The sequence below is a fragment of the Rana temporaria genome, chromosome 11 (genome assembly GCF_905171775.1).
Source record: "Rana temporaria chromosome 11, aRanTem1.1, whole genome shotgun sequence".
In the NCBI taxonomy this organism is placed as follows: domain Eukaryota; kingdom Metazoa; phylum Chordata; class Amphibia; order Anura; family Ranidae; genus Rana; species Rana temporaria.
This window is the reverse complement of record NC_053499.1, coordinates 122,515,061-122,534,562: the sequence shown is the minus strand read 5'-3', so window position 1 is coordinate 122,534,562 and position 19,502 is coordinate 122,515,061. Positions and strand designations below refer to the sequence as shown.

Here is a 19,502-nt window from a genome sequence, read left to right as displayed (position 1 = left end):
GGACTTGCCTCTTCACGGCGCTATACGGCGCCTGCGCATAGACATCGGAGCTGACTGCGCAGGTGCCGTGAAGAGGCAAGTCCTATTTCGGCTATCTTCAGGAAGCGTGATGCGCCATAGCCGGCCGTCAATCATCTTCCCTCTGCATAGGAACGCCCATTCCCCGCGGGGAGTCTGAAACTTCACTACGGCAGTAAACTGTGAGTACGGCGCCAAAAAATAAAATAAAGGCGTACTGTAGATCGCGCTAGTATGCTTGATGGCATGCTAGAAAAAAAAAAATGTTTTTTTAGGGTGAACCCCCGCTTTAAAGTGATTGTAAAGTCTTGTTTTTAAAAAAAATAACAAACATGTTATACTTACCTGCTGTGTGCAGTTGGTTTTGCACGGAGCAGCCCGGATCCTCCTCTTCTCCACTCCCTCTTTGGTGCTCCTGGTCCCTCCCTTCTGGTGCCCCCCTACCTGAGCCGAGTCACAGCTTCCTGTGTTCATTCAGATGCAGAGCCAGCAACCCGGCCCTGCCTCCTCTCTCTCCCGATTGGCTGACTGATGTTGATTAACAGCAGCAGGGGCCAATCATGCTACGCTGCTGTCTCAGCCAATGAGAAGGGGGAGTTGGTGTGAACCAAACAGGGGGGTGTTCGGACCATCTCTAGTACCTAAGTAATAAATCTTATTTTTTTTTGTAATATTTTTATTATAAAAGTAAAAGAGGGCAACAATAAACCTGTGCAATATTTGACACTGTTTTTGATAAACGAACGCATCAATATCTGGTATGATGGATGTAATAGCGATTCTCAATGAACGCTGATATTTTGGTTCTAAATTTGCCCTTCGTGTGCTTAATCCTTGAAAATACGCTAGTTGCTCACAAAGTTAGGTGCTGTTGAAAACTGATGACATGAATAATAGTGATTGTGAAGAATGGAATAATTTTCTTTGGGAAAATAGAACGTATAAAAGTCAGGTAAAGATACAATGTCAATTTTTTCTTTGGCCGCATTTGTTCACTCATCAAAAAATTCCCCCTATAAATCAAAATTTTTAAGTAAGCTTACGATTTTGTGTTGGGCCGCAGGTTGGACACCCCTGATCTAAAGTGATTCACCCCTATCACAGTCAGAACATCAAAATCATAAGTAGCCAGCAAATAGCTATACATTTGGGAAATCTATAGTTTTAACACTAGGTGGCAGCACAATAGCATGTGAAGGGGGCAGCCCAACAAGACTACAACCCAGATTTAAACCATTTCCTTTTTCTCTATTTGTGGACAGCTGATTCAGCTCAAATCAATATGCTGCAAGTGAAGCAATTGTGAACAGAGAGCTACATTTCTTTCAAGCAATTATTACAGTCATCTGTACTGCCCCAGCCTGATAGGCACTGTTCAATCGTAGCTTCCGAGAGCTAGCCTAACCAATTTTGCAAACGGGCAGCTCTTTATGTAGAAACGGGGGGCCGAGCCATGGCTTAACCCCCCCAAAAATTCTAACATTACAGCCTGACAAGACTGTACACATGTCACAGCTGCAATGCTTTGTTTCTTGGCATTTTTAACCCACCTTGCAGTGTTTGACATGAGGCACCGCCTGTCACACTTCAGATCATTTATATGCAATATTTATTACATGTACTTATATATTAATACATATATAAGTTATATTAATTATAACTTAAATCTAATTCATTATATTAATATATTAATGCAGCGCTTTACATATATATTGTGCATTCACGTATCTCCCAACTTTTCAAAATCATACCGGGGGACATTTTTCCACGCCTTTAAAGTTGTTGAGCCCCTCCTACTGTGGGACTGTGATGATAGTTGTTGAGGGGGGGGTGTAGCGGGGTGGGTCGTGGGACGGGGAAAAAAGCAGGGGGGGGGGGGCAAGGGGTGTTGCCACCGCTGCCGGACGAGCACTTGTAAAATAACGGGGGGGGGGGGGGGGGGGTTGCCGCCGATCGCACACACCTGCTGCCCAACGGCGACACTACTTTCTTCTTCAACCTCCCATGCTCCAGTTATGAGAAGCGGACCTCGGACCTCCTCTTACTCCGCTATGCGGGAAAATATCCTTCTTGACGGGAATGCGGGAAACACTTGGCATTGTGGGAAAGTCCCGCACAATCCGTGACAGTTGGGAGGTATGCATTCACATCAGTCCCTGCCTTCTAGGAGCTTACAATATAAGGCCCCTAACTCATATTCAGTGTCATTTTAAGTGAAAATGAAGAAAATGCATACAGAATCACTATTTGCTGTTGGAAAAAATGAGCACAACTTTTACATTTTATTTATTACACATATTAACACATAAAACCTATGAAATTTGACGTCCTACCCCTCAAAGCCTATGACATTTGACACTCATACCCCTTGATTTACTCTCACTTGTGACAAAATGGGGATTCCAGGATACTAGGGTAATCCCAAGGTGCCATTTCTACGAGCCTGGCTGAGAAATATGTGCTGTGGCTATAAGAAACAGGAATCCTGGGCCATGCAGCTATTGTAGGATGCTTGATGTATGACACATCATTTGGCAGGGTGGGGCAGAGTTACAGTGTTTACCTGACTGTGAAATTTGGCCTTCTTGAAGCAAATTGGCTATCTATATATTTTTATATCATATATTGATTTATTAGGCACCTGGATTAGCTGCAAAGTTGTTGGCAGATTTGAAGGCAGTCTTGTGGGATGTGTGAAAGCGGACATAGGCAGGGTGAGACGCACTTTTATTCATGAAGCTGAAGTTTAGCCATGTCCAGATACAGCAGCTGTCAGAGCTTGACAGGCTGCCGGAAATGCTCCTGTGCCCTCCAGCCACAGCTAATTGCCGGAGTCTCCTGCATCAGAACTAAATGTCCAGTGTGAATGAGGCATTTATGTTCCCAGAAAAAAACAAAACAGAAAAGGTGCGTGTTCTTTTGTGTTTTTGTGGACATAAACAGATGTAAACTAAAGACAGATGTTGCAAGCTGATGTAAACCGAACTAAGGACGGATGTGCAAACTGATGTAAACTGAACTGAAGATGGATGCACAAAGGCCCCTTGCACCATTTCTCATCTGTCCATTTTCAGATAAAAACCAGACAGCGATTCAATCCGAATGCCCCGTACACACGATCTGAAAATTGGGCGACAGATTGTCCGTTTCTTTTTTTTGGGGATTCTAGTTGTATATCAAACATGAAGAGCTCACGAAAGTTAAGAAAATTCTCGTACGACAGAAAAAAAAAGTGATGTCAGGTGTTGTAGTGCCTGACGCTGACCCCGCCCACCTTATGTATTTATGCGGTGACGCAGAACGTTCTCCTCATCCCGTGACCAAGTCTCTTCAGACGAAACGTTGGGAGGCGACGTTCTGACGTCACCGCACACTGAGGACGAATCCTCGTTCTGCTACGTGGGCCGGCTGTTTGGTTTTTATGCTCTTTTAAATCTTCCTAACTGTAAGTGTATCCGATTACTTTTTTATTAAATTATCTGGCGGTATTACACTATATGAGTCTTTTTTATTTATGGCTATCCCGCAACTCCATTGGTGACCTTGAGGATCCATATATTCAAGACCTTTCTATCTCCCATGCTGGTGTGAACCTTCCCTGCTCAATCTGATCCTCATTGGATCCTTTGGTTCGGTAAGGGTCAGTGTGTTTGGTGGTGGTGGTTTATTCATTTCACACTGTCCGTCAGTCAAATCACTGGGTGTAGTCCTATGTGTTTTTATTTATGGTTTTACACTATGTGAGCTTTTTTTCTTTGGATGCCCTGTGACGCGATCGGTGGCTATTGCGGACCCCGTCGGTTGGTGTGATACATCCATCCCTACATTGTGACTATTCCTGCATTACTTGGTCCATTGGGACCATTGATTCTGGTAAGGGTCAGTATTGTCGTTTGGGTGACCTGCTTATTGTTTCATCTACTGCAGCAGTGGTCTCTAACACTACACAGACTGAGCATCATTTTTTCTGTGCAAGAAAAGTTTTTGTTTTCTGAACTAACTTTGGACTGCATCTGTACATCACTATAGAAATAATTTTTTTGCACATAATATTTTTTCACTGAGATATTTTCAATTGTTCAGCGCGACTCCAGCTTTTTTCTTTTTTTTTCAGTGTATTTGTATTGTATTTTCGGACGACAAATGCACTAATTAAAGGAAAATCGTACAATCTGGTATCGTTAGAGAATAATTTTCGTGCTTGTCTGAACTGTCGTGATCGGCTATCAAAAGCTCTGTACTAACTATCCGATTATCGTATTCGATTCGAAAGCAGTATTTTTCGTACGATTTTCGGATTGTATCTACGGGCCATAAGGGTTTGCAAATGTAAATGGAAAATCATCCACTGACATCTGCCCATACCAGTCCATTTGTTTAAATGGAACATGGCTGCGTCCTTTTCTGTTTTGGATAGATCTAAACAGATTGTTCAATAAAGCATTTGTATATCTGAGCTCTCTCTCTCTCTCTATACTGTATACAGGGATGGACTGGCTATTGGGACTACAGGGAGTTTCCCGGTGGGCCGGCTTTAGTGACAGCGGACCACCGCCGCCCTCCGCTCCTCTGTCTCTCCCTCCCCGCAACGCTCACCTCCTCTCCCTCCCCACAGTTCTCACCTGGGGGGGAACAGAGAAGCAGGGGGAGGACCAGAGGAGCAGGGGGGAGGGGACAGACAGCTGACTCAACATCTATGGCCTGGGAGTTTCTCACTTCTGCCTAATCTTGCCCCATGGGGGGGGGGCACTGATTCTTTGCCCCAGGTGAAATAATGTCTAGCTTCCTCACTGGTACTGCCTATAAGAGTACTAGTACCAGCCGTTCTACTCTAATAAAGTAGAACGGCTAGTGGCTAGTGAAGGGGGAGAGGGGGCTTGGGTTGGTGGTGGGGGCGGAAGTTGTCCGGCCGCAATAAGTGAGACCTGTCAAAGTGGACCAGTCTGGATGAAGTCCAGGACCAAATTTTTGTCCCAGTCCAGCCCTGTATATATATATATATATATATATATATGCACTTACTGGTCACTTTATTTGGTACACCTTGTTAGTACCAGGTTGGACCCCGTTTTGCCCTCAGAACTGCCTTAATTCTTTGTGGCATAGATTCAACAAGGTGTTGGAAACATTCCTCTGAGATTTTGGTCCATAGTGATATGATACCATCACACAGTTGTTGCAGATTTGTTGGAGGCACATCCATGATGTGAATCTCCTCTTCCACCGCATCTCAAAGGTGCTCTATTGGAATGTTTCTTAACTCCAGTACTCAACTACCACCAACAGGTCATGTTTTCAGGATTTCCCTGAGATGAAACAGTTGTGGTAATTACTTAGGGTCCTTTTCACACGGTGTCCGGCGGCTCAGCGGGGATCATCCGTAATCCCCGCTGAGCTGTCGGCGGATAGGGCGGTCCCCGCACACAGTGCAGAGACCACCCTGTCTCTCCTCCGCTCTCCCCTATGGGGAATCGAATGCAGACGGACCGTCTGCATCCGATCCGTTCCGCCGGACGGAAGAAAAATATGGTTTTCTCCTGTCCGAAAAACTGGATCCTGACGGACGCGGACGTTAGCGGATGCTCCATCCACTAACGGACGCGATCCCATAGAGATGTATTACAAGTCCGTAAACGGACTTGTAATAAACGGACAAACGGAGCGGACGTGTGAAAGGACCCTAAGGCAGTGAAACTGATCAAATCACCTGTGCAAAATAATGGGAAGCCTGAAAACATGACCTGTTGGGAGTACTTGAGAGAAGAATAGGCTGCGCACCATGATATAATCCAAAATCTTTATTCCGACATCCCAAAGTGACACTACAAGACCAGATGCCTGGTATGGTAGACACGTTTCACACTACTTTGAACGCTTAATCATTACAGCAGTAGCAGTAACGTACGGATTTGTTGATTTGCCCTACATGCAGGCAGATGGTTGCTAAATGGTAAACGTCTGTTCCATTTTGCCTCATTCACAGGGACATACCGATCCATATGCCAATGCAAAGGGCCACCATATTTTGCAGCCTAGTAAAATCAGCCAGGTGCACAGACTTATTTTTGTGAGTCCGATGTCCAGATCAGGGTGCATACACTGCGCTCTGAACCATGCATTGAACCTGCACAGATGTACACACTGGGATGCGCATGCAGGTTCGTGCAGCCGGTTGCCTGTCACTGATTTCAGCAGGCTGCCTGGACCTCCCTGCATGGAACTCCTGTGCATCCTGGCGGCTGAGGATGACCATTGGCAAGGATGTTCGGATTGGCACACCAATGTTAATGAGGCCTTTATGTCTGTTTTTAGGCAAGAAACACATTTCCTGTTTTACACTTTTGGCACCTATGATTAGTTTCAACAACTAAAAAAACTAAAGTAAAAACTGATGTAAACTGACCAGAACTGAAGTGAAACTGAACTGAACTGAAAACGGATGTGCACACTAAGGCTGGGTTCACACTACGGTTTTCCCGTCCGTCAGCCGCATACGATTTCAGTATTGAAAACGTACGGGCCCGGACGGGAAAACGTATAGATAGAGAATGCATTGCAAATCGTATGCACTCAGATGCATCCGGGTGCGTACGATTTGCTGGCAAAACGTTTTTTAAACGTCCGCAAGACCGTGTTCAACCACGGTTTTGCGGTCGTTTTTAAGACAGTATGGCAAACGCATAAGTTTTCCTTTAACATTAATGTTAATGGAAAACGCACATGTGTGCGGTTCCATACGTTCCCGTCCGTTTCAGCCGCATACGGTTTTCCATATAAATCGTATGCGGCTGACGGACGGGAAAACCGTAGTGTGAACCCAGCCTTATGTAACCAAAATCAGTATTCATAATTTTTCTAAGTAAAAAACGATGTGACTGAGCTGATAACATCCATCTGAAGGGCCCCTTGGTTAAGCATCGTCAGTTCAGTCACTTTTTTCCTAAGAAAAACTGTTGAATCTGTTTCCAACAATCTTCATCAGTGTGTACATTCATCTTCAGTTCACATCCATTTATGTCTACAAAAATGGAAAAAGACGCAGCCCTGTTTTTTACTTCTGCGGGCATACATTACACTGACTTGGATGTGAATGAATGTGCAGTATGTCCTTAACATTGTGGCGAAGTCTGGATCCGTCTAAAAAACTGTCAGGCAGATGCAGACTGATCACACGTGTGAAAGGGTCCTTATATCCACAAATGTAAGTTGGTACTGGGAAAACTTCTCCATCAGGGAAGCAGCGGTCACTGATTACAGGTCCCTCTCTGATTGAGTAAAAAACTTATATAGCGCAACACACGCAAACTGAATCGCCTCTGGGCGCTGTGTCCATTCTCTGGGTAAGGAAACCTCTTGACCTCAGAAGAGATGGGTTTTAATCTTTCTCCTGAAGGCCAAGTGGTCTAACTCCAATCGGATGGTGGTTGGTAGAGCGTTCCACAGTCGAGGTCCCTGGACTGCAAATCTTCGATCTCCTTTGGACTTGTATCTGGTTTTGCGTATCTGGAGGAGGTTTTGATTGGTGGTTCGCAGAATGCGATTGGGGTTATGGGCTTTTATTTTTTCACATAGATATTGGGGGGCGTTACCTTGAATACACTTATGTATTAGGCAGAGTGCCTTGAAAGTGATTCTGTCTTTTACTGGCAACCAATGAAGGGATCTCAGTGAAGGTGAGATAGATTCCCATGGTTTTTTGTCGGTCAATAATCGAGCGGCCGTATTTTGAACGACTTGCAGGCGAGTGATTTGGTATTTGGGGAGTCCTAGATAGAGGGCATTTGCGTAGTCAAGTCTGGAATTGATGATTGTTCCCACCACAACTGCAATGTCTTCTTTTGGGATAAAGAAGGTGAGTCTGCATAGTAAGCGCAGCAGATAGTACGATCCGCTGACTACTGACCCTATTTGTGCATCCATTGTCATGTAGGAGTCGAAAATGACTCAGAGACTTTTGACTTTGGTGCTGGGAGTGATAGTTTTACCCAGAATGGGCGGGGGAGTCCATGTTGACGCGGGGCGATTTTTCCGGTTGGCGTGAAACAGGAGAAGTTCTGTTTTCGAACAGTTGAGTTTGAGATAACTGTTTGTCATCCAGTTATCTATCAAAGTAAGGCATTTCTCTAGTCCAAGAGAATGATCCTTTTTGTTGCAGATGCGGAAATACAGTTGTGTGTCGTCTGCATAGGAGTGGTAAAGTAACTTCTGGTTACTGATGATTTCAAAGAGAGGGCGGAGGTAGATATTGAACAGTACGGGCAACAGGGGGGATCCCTGAGGGACTCCGCATGATACCGTACGTTTTTCAGAAGTGAAAGACCCCAGTTTCACTGTTTGCGATCGGTCTTCCAAGAAAGAGGAGAACCAGGGTAAAACACCATTCGCGACTCTGTCTACTTCAACTAGCCTAGTCAGTAGTAGTCCATGGTCTACAGCAGGGATAAGCAATTAGCGGACCTCCAGATGTTGCCAAACTACAAGTCCCATCATGCCTCTGCCTCTGGGTGTCATGCTTGATGCTGTCAGAGTCTCGCTATGCCTCATGGGACTTGTAGTTTGGCAACATCTGGAGGTCCGCTAATTGCTTATCCCTGGTCTACAGTGTCAAAAGCCGCGCTTAGGTCCAACAGTATCAGGATGCCCCCAGTCCAGTCTTTTCCTGGAGTACAGTACTAGAGGGCTTTTGCTTTAGGACAGGGGTCTTACTAAACAGGGGGCCAGTTTACTGTTCTTCAGTCTTTAGGGGGGCCATTGGAAATAGAAAAGGTTCCAAAATCAGGGGAAAAAAACAATGCCCCGACTTTGGTGTGAGGAAATGTGCCCAATCGTTGGTGTCATTGGGAGGATTCATGCCTCATCATTGGGCCAAATTGTTGGTGTCATTGGGAGGAATTGCATCCCATCATTGGTATCGTTGGGCCCAATTGTCAGGGTGATTGGGAGGAATTGTGTCCCATCGTTGGTGTTAGTGGGCCCAAATGTTGGTGTCAGTGGGAGGAATTGTGCCCCATTATTGGTGCTATTGGGCCTATTTGTTTGTGTTATTGGGAGGATTTGTGCCCCTTCACTGGTGTTGGTGGCATTGGGAGGAATTGTTTCCCATTGTTGATGTCAGCAGGGGAAATGATGTCCCATTGTTGGTATCAGTGGATGAAACAGTGCCCCAAGGGCCGAATAAAAGCAAGCAAATGGGCACATCCTATTCAGTTTTTTTTAACCAAAAATATGTAGAAGAATACGTATCGGCCTAAACTGTAGAAAAAATATATTTTTTTACATATTTTTTGAGGATATTTATTATAGCAAAAAATATTGTTTTTTTTTTCAAAATGGTCGCTCTTTTTTTGCTTATAGCACAAAAAAAAAAATTGCAGAGGTGATCAAATACCACCAAAAGAAAGCTCTATTTGTGGGAAAAAAAAAACGTAAATTTTGTTTGGGAGCCACGTGGCACGACCGCGCAATTGTCAGTTAAAGCGACGCAGTGCCGAATTACAAAAAGTGGCCCAGTCTTTAACCACCAAAATGGTCAGGGGCTTAAGCAGTTAATCATGCAGCTCTACTGGAGCTCCTCTTTTTAATTCAATTGCCCCCGCACAGTACAAGGTGTTGGATTGCCTCGCACTGCGCTGCACTGAAAAAAAAGCATTGCATGCAGTATTTTTTTTTTTTCAGTGCACACCGCCGCAACATAGTGGTGTGAAAAGGGCACACAGGAGGTAAGGGCATTTTGCCTTGTCTTGTGGTGTGACTTCACTGGAATAGCCACCCAAACCTAGTCCCACTGGGCCCTAAGAGCTGTTCAGGAGTATACACCGGGCAGAATGTGCATAGGCTGCTTGTCTATCCCTAAGTGCATGTAATCTCTTGATGTGCAATTACATGCAATCTCACACAGCTACACCTGTCACTGATTTGTACAGACTTGCTGACCATAGCTGATTGGATCTTCCTGTTATCCCTGCTGCACCAATACTCCCATTCTTGCTGGTGTACACCCCTAAACGTGACTGAGCCCTAACTGTAGTGCCCTAAACAGGTGCAAACTTAGAAGTAATAATGTAAAACGGCATCAGGATGACAAAGAGCTGGCATACACTGCATAATAATTCACTACAGACAGTGAAGGCGGCACAGATGGACTCTTCACAGCACCGCCTCTGTGGCTCAGTAAGACCCAATGTACACGGGGCGCTGCTAAATGTACCTGACAACTCTAGTAATAACTGTATGGATTTTGGTTGGTGACAGACTGAGGATGTGGCACCGGGTCACATACAGGTCAGGGTGGGTTTTGGTTGTCAGTGTGATGGTGAGATGGGTACACCAGCAGCAACTATAGGATGCGTACATAAGATGCACATACAGCAGGGGTAGGCAACCTCGGCCCTCCAGCTGTTGTGAAACTACAAGTCCCATGAGACATTGCAAGACACTGACAGTCACAGGCATGACTCCTAGAGCCATGATGGGATTTGTAGTTTCCCACAGCTGGAGGGCCAAGGATGCCTACCCCTGACATATAGGATGCACACACACATACGATGCAATCACATAAGATGCGCACACACACATACGATGCAATCACATAAGATGCACACACATTGGATGAACACACATATAGGATACACACACACGATGCACATATAGGATGCACACACACATAGGATGCACACTGAAAGGATGCACATACACACATTGGATGCACACACAAAGGATGCACATACATTGGATGCACACACACATAGGATGCACACACACATTGGATGCACACACATAGGATGAACACACATATAAAATGCACACACACACATTGGATGCACACACACATGGATGCACACACACACACATTGGATGCACACACACATTGGATGCACACACACACACATTGGATGCACACACACATTGGATGAACACACACACACACACACACATTGGATGCACACACACACACACACATTGGATGCACACACACACACATTGGATGCACACACACATTGGATGAACACACACACACACACATTGGATGAACACACACACACACACACACACACACATTGGATGCACACACACATTGGATGCACACACACATTGGATGCACACACACACACACATTGGATGCACACACACATTGGATGCACACACACACATAGGATGAACACACACACACACACACACATTGGATGCACACACACACACACATTGGATGCACACACACACACATTGGATGCACACACACACACACAGGATGAACACACACACACATTGGATGCACACACACACACACACATTGGATGCACACACACACACATTGGATGCACACACACACATTGGATGCGCACACACATAGGAAGCACACACACACATTGGATGCATACACACACACACATTGGATGCACACACACACATTGGATGCGCACACACACACATTGGATGCACACACACACATTGGATGCACACACACACACATAGGAAGCACACACACATAGGATGCGCACACACACACACATAGGATGCACACACACACACACACATAGGATGCGCACACACACACATATATAGGATGCGCACACACACAGTACAGTGGCTGGGTGAATTAGCCCTCCTGAGTGTCCGATCCATTGTAACGTGCCTCAGGGGCGGAAGTGATCCGCCCAGCCCACCGCCTGTCATAGTCTATGTCAGCCTGAAATATGCCGCTGTCGGAGGCTGCACTTGTAGGGCTCCCATAGGATGAAGAAGGTGAGCACAGCACACCTGTACTGATGACATCCGGGCCCCTCACACCCTCAGAGCCCATGTGCCCCGGCGTCTTCTGCCCGCTGTCATGTGTCATCCTGTGTGTGGGCGGGGTCACCTGAGAGACCGGTATGTGAGGAATGTGACGGGACAGAACACTCCCCAGCACTCCACACAGGTGCCAGGACGGGACGGGGCCGCTGAGTGGCGGAGGCGGGTCACGTGGTGCGGGAGAAATGCTGAGCGGGGTAGTGCGGTGATAAGAGAACTTTCCTCCTTCCTGGTACAAGGACCGTCTCATCCCCAACTTATCCCAGCCCTCCCTGTCCCCGCCCCTCTATTGACTGGCCCCGCCCCTCCTCCCTTTTCCCCTCCCCTCACCTCTCCCTCCAAGTCAGTCCCCGCTTGTGTCTCCTCACCTCCCTCTTCTCTTCTTGCCCCCCTGAGCTGCCCTCAGTCATGGCGGGGGCCCGGCCGGGGGTACACTCTCTGCAGCTCGAGCTGGTGCAGGTACCGGACATTCTACAACGGGGCAGCAAGTTCATCAAATGGGACGAGGTGAGAGCGGAGCATGGACGGGGGAGGAGGGAGGGAGGGGGGACCTTCTACAATCACTGACAGCAACTTCTCCTCACTGAGACCTCACCGGGGTCACCCAGCATGGGGGAGGGGGGAGTGTGCTGGGACTTGTAGTGTGCAGGCAGCAGGGGGAGACCAACACCCCCCATACTCTCTGTCACTCTGTACAATGAGGGGTAATAAGTGTTGGGGGGGGGGGGGGGGGTCACTATGATGAGGGGTAATAAGTGTTGGGGGGGGGGGGGGGGGTCACTATGATGAGGGGTAATAAGTGTCGGGGGGTCACTATGATGAGGGGTAATAAGTGTCGGGGGGGGGGGGGGGGGGAATCACTATGATGAGGAGTAATAAGTGTCGGGGGGATCACTATGATGAGGAGTAATAAGTGTCGGGGGGGTGTCACTATGATGAGGAGTAATAAGTGTCGGGGGGGGGGGGGTCACTATGATGAGGAGTAATAAGTGTCGGGGGGATCACTATGATGAGGGGTAATAAGTGTCGGGGGGATCACTATGATGAGGAGTAATAAGTGTCGGGGGGATCACTATGATGAGGGGTAATAAGTGTCGGGGGGTCACTATGATGAGGGGTAATAAGTGTCGGGGGGATCACTATGATGAGGGGTAATAAGTGTCGGGGGGGGGGGGTCACTATGATGAGGAGTAATAAGTGTCGGGGGGATCACTATGATGAGGAGTAATAAGTGTCGGGGGGATCACTATGATGAGGAGTAATAAGTGTCGGGGGGATCACTATGATGAGGAGTAATAAGTGTCGGGGGGATCACTATGATGAGGGGTAATAAGTGTCGGGGGGGGTCACTATGATGAGGAGTAATAAGTGTCGGGGGGATCACTATGATGAGGAGTAATAAGTGTGGGGGGGTCACTATGATGAGGGGTAATAAGTGTCGGGGGGATCACTATGATGAGGGGTAATAAGTGTCGGGGGGGGGGTCACTATGATGAGGAGTAATAAGTGTCAGGGGGGGTCACTATGATGAGGAGTAATAAGTGTCGGGGGGGGTCACTATAATGAGGAGTAATAAGTGTCGGGGGGGGGTCACTATGATGAGGGGTAATAAGTGTCGGGGGGGGGAATCACTATGATGAGGGGTAATAAGTGTCGGGGGGGGGTCACTATGATGAAGGGTAATAAGTGTCGGGGGGGGATCACTATGATGAGGAGTAATAAGTGTCGGGGGGGGGTCACTATGATGAGGGGTAATAAGTGTCGGGGGGGGGGATCACTATGATGAGGAGTAATAAGTGTCGGGGGGGGTCACTATGATGAGGAGTAATAAGTGTCGGGGGGATCACTATGATGAGGGGTAATAAGTGTCGGGGGGGGGTCACTATGATGAGGGGTAATAAGTGTCGGGGGGGGGAATCACTATGATGAGGGGTAATAAGTGTCGGGGGGGGGTCACTATGATGAAGGGTAATAAGTGTCGGGGGGGGGGGTCACTATGATGAGGGGTAATAAGTGTCGGGGGGGGGTCACTATGATGAGGGGTAATAAGTGTCGGGGGGATCACTATGATGAGGGGTAATAAGTGTCGGGGGGGGGGGGTCACTATGATGAGGGGTAATAAGTGTCGGGGGGGGGGTCACTATGATGAGGGGTAATAAGTGTCGGGGGGGGGGTCACTATGATGAGGGGTAATAAGTGTCGGGGGGGGGGGAATCACTATGATGAGGGGTAATAAGTGTCGGGGGGGGGGAATCACTATGATGAGGGGTAATAAGTGTCGGGGGGATCACTATGATGAGGAGTAATAAGTGTCGGGGGGGGGTCACTATGATGAGGGGTAATAAGTGTCGGGGGGGGGATCACTATGATGAGGAGTAATAAGTGTCGGGGGGATCACTATAATGAGAAGTAATAAGTGTCGGGGGGGGGGTCACTATGATGAGGAGTAATAAGTGTCGGGGGGGGGGGGTCACTATGATGAGGAGTAATAAGTGTCGGGGGGGGATCACTATGATGAGGAGTAATAAGTGTCGGGGGGGGGGTCACTATGATGAGGAGTAATAAGTGTCGGGGGGGGGGGGTCACTATGATGAGGAGTAATAAGTGTCGGGGGGGGGGTCACTATGATGACAAGTAATAAGTGTCGGGGGGGGGTCACTATGATGAGGAGTAATAAGTGTCGGGGGGGGGTCACTATGATGACAAGTAATAAGTGTCGGGGGGGGGTCACTATGATGAGGAGTAATAAGTGTCGGGGGGATCACTATGATGAGGAGTAATAAGTGTCGGGGGGATCACTATGATGACAAGTAATAAGTGTCGGGGGGGGGTCACTATGATGAGGAGTAATAAGTGTCGGGGGGGGGGGGATCACTATGATGAGGAGTAATAAGTGTCGGGGGGGGGTCACTATGATGAGGAGTAATAAGTGTCAGGGGGATCACTATGATGAGGAGTAATAAGTGTCGGGGGGATCACTATGATGAGGGGTAATAAGTGTCGGGGGGGGGTCACTATGATTAGGAGTAATAAGTGTCAGGGGGGGGTCACTATGATTAGGAGTAATAAGTGTCGGGGGGGGGTCACTATGATGAGGAGTAATAAGTGTCGGGGGGGGGGGGGATCACTATGATGAGGGGTAATAAGTGTCGGGGGGGGGTCACTATGATGAGGAGTAATAAGTGTCCGGGGGGATCACTATGATGAGGGGTAATAAGTGTCAGGGGGGGGTCACTATGATGAGGAGTAACAAGTGTCGGGGGGGGTCACTATGATGAGGAGTAATAAGTGTCGGGGGGGGGGGGTCACTATGATGAGGAGTAACAAGTGTCAGGGGGGTCACTATGATGAGGAGTAACAAGTGTCAGTGTAGAGGACAGTGTGCTGGGATTATACACTGATCAGCTATAACATTATGACCACTTACTGTTGAATAACATTGATTTCCTCCTTACAATGGGATCTGAAAGTGGGTGGGATATATTAGACAGCAAGTGAACATGTTGTCCCTGAAGGTGATGTAAAAGGGAAAAAAAAAAGTGTAATGATTTGCGGCGACCTTTGAAAAAGGCCAAATATCTAATGTTTAGATGACTGGGTCAGAGCAACTCCAATCCTGCAGCTCTTGTGGGATGTTCTTTGTCGGCAGTGATCGGGACCGACCAGAAGTGGCCCAAGGAAGGAGAAGCAGGAAACTGGTGGCAGGGATATGGGTGGTTCTGATGGAAGGTGTCAGAACATACAGTGTATTGCGGTTTGTTGTTTATGAGGCTGAGTATCTGCAGATCGGTCAAGGTGCCCATGCTGACTCACGCCCACAGCCAAAAGCACCTGCACTGGGCATGTGAGCATCAGAACTGCATCGCAGAGCAATGGAAGAAAGTGGTCTGATCTGATGAATTCAAGAACGGTTTTAGGAACACAACAAGTTTGAGGTGTTGACTTGTCCTCCAAATTCTCCAAATCTCAATCCAGCGGAGCATGTGCTGGAAAACAAGTCAGATTCAAGGAGGCCCCACCTCACAACTTAAAGGATTTGCTACTGATGGCTTGGCGCCAGATACCACGGCATACCTTCAGGGGTCTAGTGGAGTCCATGTTTTGCCACGTCAGGGCTGTTCTGGCAACAAAAGGGGGACCTACTCCATATTAGATGCACACTGACCATATACCATTCAATCCACTTCATCATCACAACCGTTTTCTGGTTTCCACTGACCATCCAATCGAAAACAGGCTGGAAATCTATGCATACACCTCAGTGCCCATCACTAAGGCATCATTGAGCAATTGGCATCTCCATTTTATTCTTTGGTTGCTGAAACCAGGAAATATTTATGACACAAAGTAGTGACACGTTGTTGGCAGTATGGCGAGCATGAGTGTTATGCCGCGTACACACGATCGGATTTTCCGATGGAATTCCGCTCAAGCTTGGCTTGCATACATACACACGGTCACACAAAAGTTCTCTGAACTTTCGACCGTCAAGAACGCGTCAACACTACGACGAGCCGAGAAAATTAAGTTCAATGTTGCCGAGCATGCGTCAAATTGTTTCCGAGCATGCGTCGGAAATTTTGGTAGTCGGAATTGCTACAGACAATCGGATAGGATTTTTTTCTGTTGGAAAATTGGAGAACCAGCTCTCAATCTTTTGTTGGCGGAAATTCCGACAGCAAAAGTCCAAAGGATCATACACACGGTCGGAATTTCCGTTCAAAAGCTCACATCGGACTTTTGCTGTCGGAATTTCCGATCGTGTGTACGGGGCATTAGGCTTATTTACCACCATACAGATGTGCTGATCACAGGGCTGCTGGGCCAATCCCAGCACACCACCATGTTTACCTTTTTTTTTTTTTTTTTTTTTTTTTTTAACTTTATTCAGATGTTCAAACAGTAACATTGCAATGAGACAACAAAGGGGGTCTGACACCATAGGGCATGGGTCCTCAAACTATGGCCCTCCAGTTGTTCAGGAACTACAATTCCCATCATGCCTAGCCATGTCTGTGAATGTCAGAGTTTTGCAATGCCTCATGGGATGTGTAGTTCCGCAACAGCTGGAGGGCCGTAGTTTGAGGATCCCTGCCATAGGGAATGGGGCTTCTTGCCTTGTAATGCACTGGACATGGCTGCTTGGCACACACCCAGTGCACTTGGCCTAAAGCAGGGGTGCCCAATCAGTGGCCCGGGGGCCACATGTGGCCCGTGGAGCCCTCTGATGTGGCCCACAACCTCCTGCTCTGGGATGGAATACAATAGAACAAAATACTGTTATTAAAAGTAAGTTTATTACTAAAATCATAGTGTATATATGGGCATATCTGTTCTGCGGTGGTTACTGGGTTGCTTTTAAACTGATTCGCAGGTGCAGAGCAGTGCACCTGCGGGTTCCCTGCACTGAGCCATAGACTTCTGTTATTACCTGTGAGTTTGGTGTGCTTTCTGAAAGTGCACCACACCTACAGGATTTAATAGGTGTCTATGGCAAAGTGCAGCTAACCTGCAGGAAAGCCTGTGGTGCCGGTAAACAGTGCATCAGAGTGAAAGTGTGTCCGTTTACAAACGCCTACCTCCAATCCGATCAGAGTAGAGTGGGTTCTATAGAGTAGAGTGAGCTGCCATCCACCTGCTCCGCAGGTGTCGGCCAACAAACACGAAACTATGTGCTTTTTCATCTTTTTAGCGCCACCCTTTGGGCAACTTCTTCTAATGTTGCTTTAAGGTGACCATTGCTTCTGAGCATGCGTGTTTGTACTTTGGATTTTTTTTTTGAAGGACTTCTGTACACATAATCAGATAATCCGACCTCACACATTTGTTGTCGAAAATTTTTAAAGCATGCTATCCAACATTTGTTGTCAGAAAATCCGACAACAATTGTTCGATGGAACATACAAACAGTCGGATTTTCCGACAACAGCCTGCCATTACACAATTCCGATCGGAAAATCCGATCGTGTGTATGGGACTTAAAGCGGGGGTTCACCCTTAGAGGGCACTTTTCCCCCTTCGCTTCCTGCTCGTTATTACTAGGGGAATCGGCAATTTATTTTAAAATATGTGCAGTACTTACCCGTTTACGAGACGCATCCTCTCCGTCGCTTCCGGGTATGGGCTTCGGGAATGGGCGGTCCTTCTTGATTGACAGGTTTCCGAGAGGCTTCCGACGGTCGCATCCATCGCGTCACGATTTTCCGAAAGAAGCCGAACGTCGGTGCGCAGGCGCAGTATAGAGCCGCACCGACGTTCGGCTTCTTTCGGCTACGAGTGACGCGATGGATGCGACCGTCGGAAGCCTCTCGGAAGAATGTCAATCAAGAAGGAACGCCCGCTCCCGAAGACCCATACCCGGAAGCGACGGAAGAAGATACAGCTCGAAAACGGGTAAGTACTGCACCTATTTTAATATAAATAGCCGATTCCCCTAGACCGAACGAGCAGGAAGCTAAGGGGAGATTTTTTTTTTTTTTTTCTAAATGGGTGAACTCCCGCTTTAACACTGTCAGAATACACTGATCAGTGCTGCAGCTGCTGATCCAAAGAAACTTTTCCAACAGTCCCGTTTAATAGAAGTCAGTCTACTGGTCTACCTCTGTCCAACAGGGAGGGCTACACACTATTCTCAACCAGTACCCTTGCAGAGGCTGCTTGGGGACCTTTAAGCTGTGGCTGATAGACTTTCCATGTGATGATGCCTGCATAGTCCTGGGGCCAACAACACATGGCAGAGCCACCAGCATGACCCAGATGATCTTTTTTAGCTGTCTTTAAGAATGGCAGCCTGGCCACCATTGTAAGGGGGTATTGCTTCCCACTGGCCACCAATGTAAGGGGGTATTGCTTCCCACTGGCCACCAATGTAAGGGGGTATTGCTTCCCACTGGCCACCATTGTAAGGGGGTATTGCTTCCCACTGGCCACCATTGTAAGGGGGTATTGCTTCCCACTGGCCACCATTGAAGGGGGTATTGCTTCCCACTGGCCACTATTGTAAGTGGGTATTGCTTCCCACTGGCCACTATTGTAAGTGGGTATTGCTTCCCACTGGCCACTATTGTAAGTGGGTATTGCTTCCCACTGGCCACTATTGTAAGGGGGTATTGCTTCCCACTGGCCACTATTGTAAGGGGGTACTGCTTCTCACTGGCCACCATTGTAAGGTGGTATTGCTTCCCACTGGCCACCATTGTAACAGGATATTGCTTCCCACTGGCCACCATTGTAAGGGGGTATTGCTTCCCACTGGCCACTATTGTAAGGGGGTATTGCTTCCCACTGGCCACTATTGTAAGGGGGTATTGCTTCCCACTGGCCACTATTGTAAGGGGGTATTGCTTCCCACTGGCCACCATTGTAAGGGGGTATTGCTTCCCACTGGCCACCATTGTAAGGGGGTATTGCTTCCCACTGGCCACCATTGTAAGGGGGTATTGCTTCCCACTGGCCACCATTGAAGGGGGTATTGCTTCCCACTGGCCACCATTGTAAGGGGGTATTGCTTCCCACTGGCCACCATTGTAACAGGATATTGCTTCCCACTGGCCACCATTGTAAGGTGGTATTGCTTCCCACTGGCCACTATTGTAAGGGGGTATTGCTTCCCACTGGCCACCATTGAAGGGGGTATTGCTTCCCACTGGCCACTATTGTAAGGGGGTATTGCTTCCCACTGGCCACCATTGTAA

The 19,502-nt window shown here is 47.5% G+C and overlaps 1 protein-coding gene across 3 annotated transcripts in view; it reads left to right on the top strand.

The window, feature by feature from the left end:
* The first annotated feature begins 12,120 nt into the window (after window positions 1-12,120).
* Window positions 12,121-19,502, top strand: part of PLCB3 (phospholipase C beta 3) — a 268,516-nt gene continuing 261,134 nt past the window's right edge. For all 3 annotated transcript variants that reach the window (XM_040329022.1, XM_040329023.1, XM_040329020.1), the window contains exon 1: window positions 12,121-12,315. In XM_040329022.1, coding sequence (XP_040184956.1) covers window positions 12,217-12,315 — 99 coding nt within the window. In that variant the 5' untranslated portion in view covers window positions 12,121-12,216. The remainder of the gene's footprint in view (window positions 12,316-19,502) is intronic.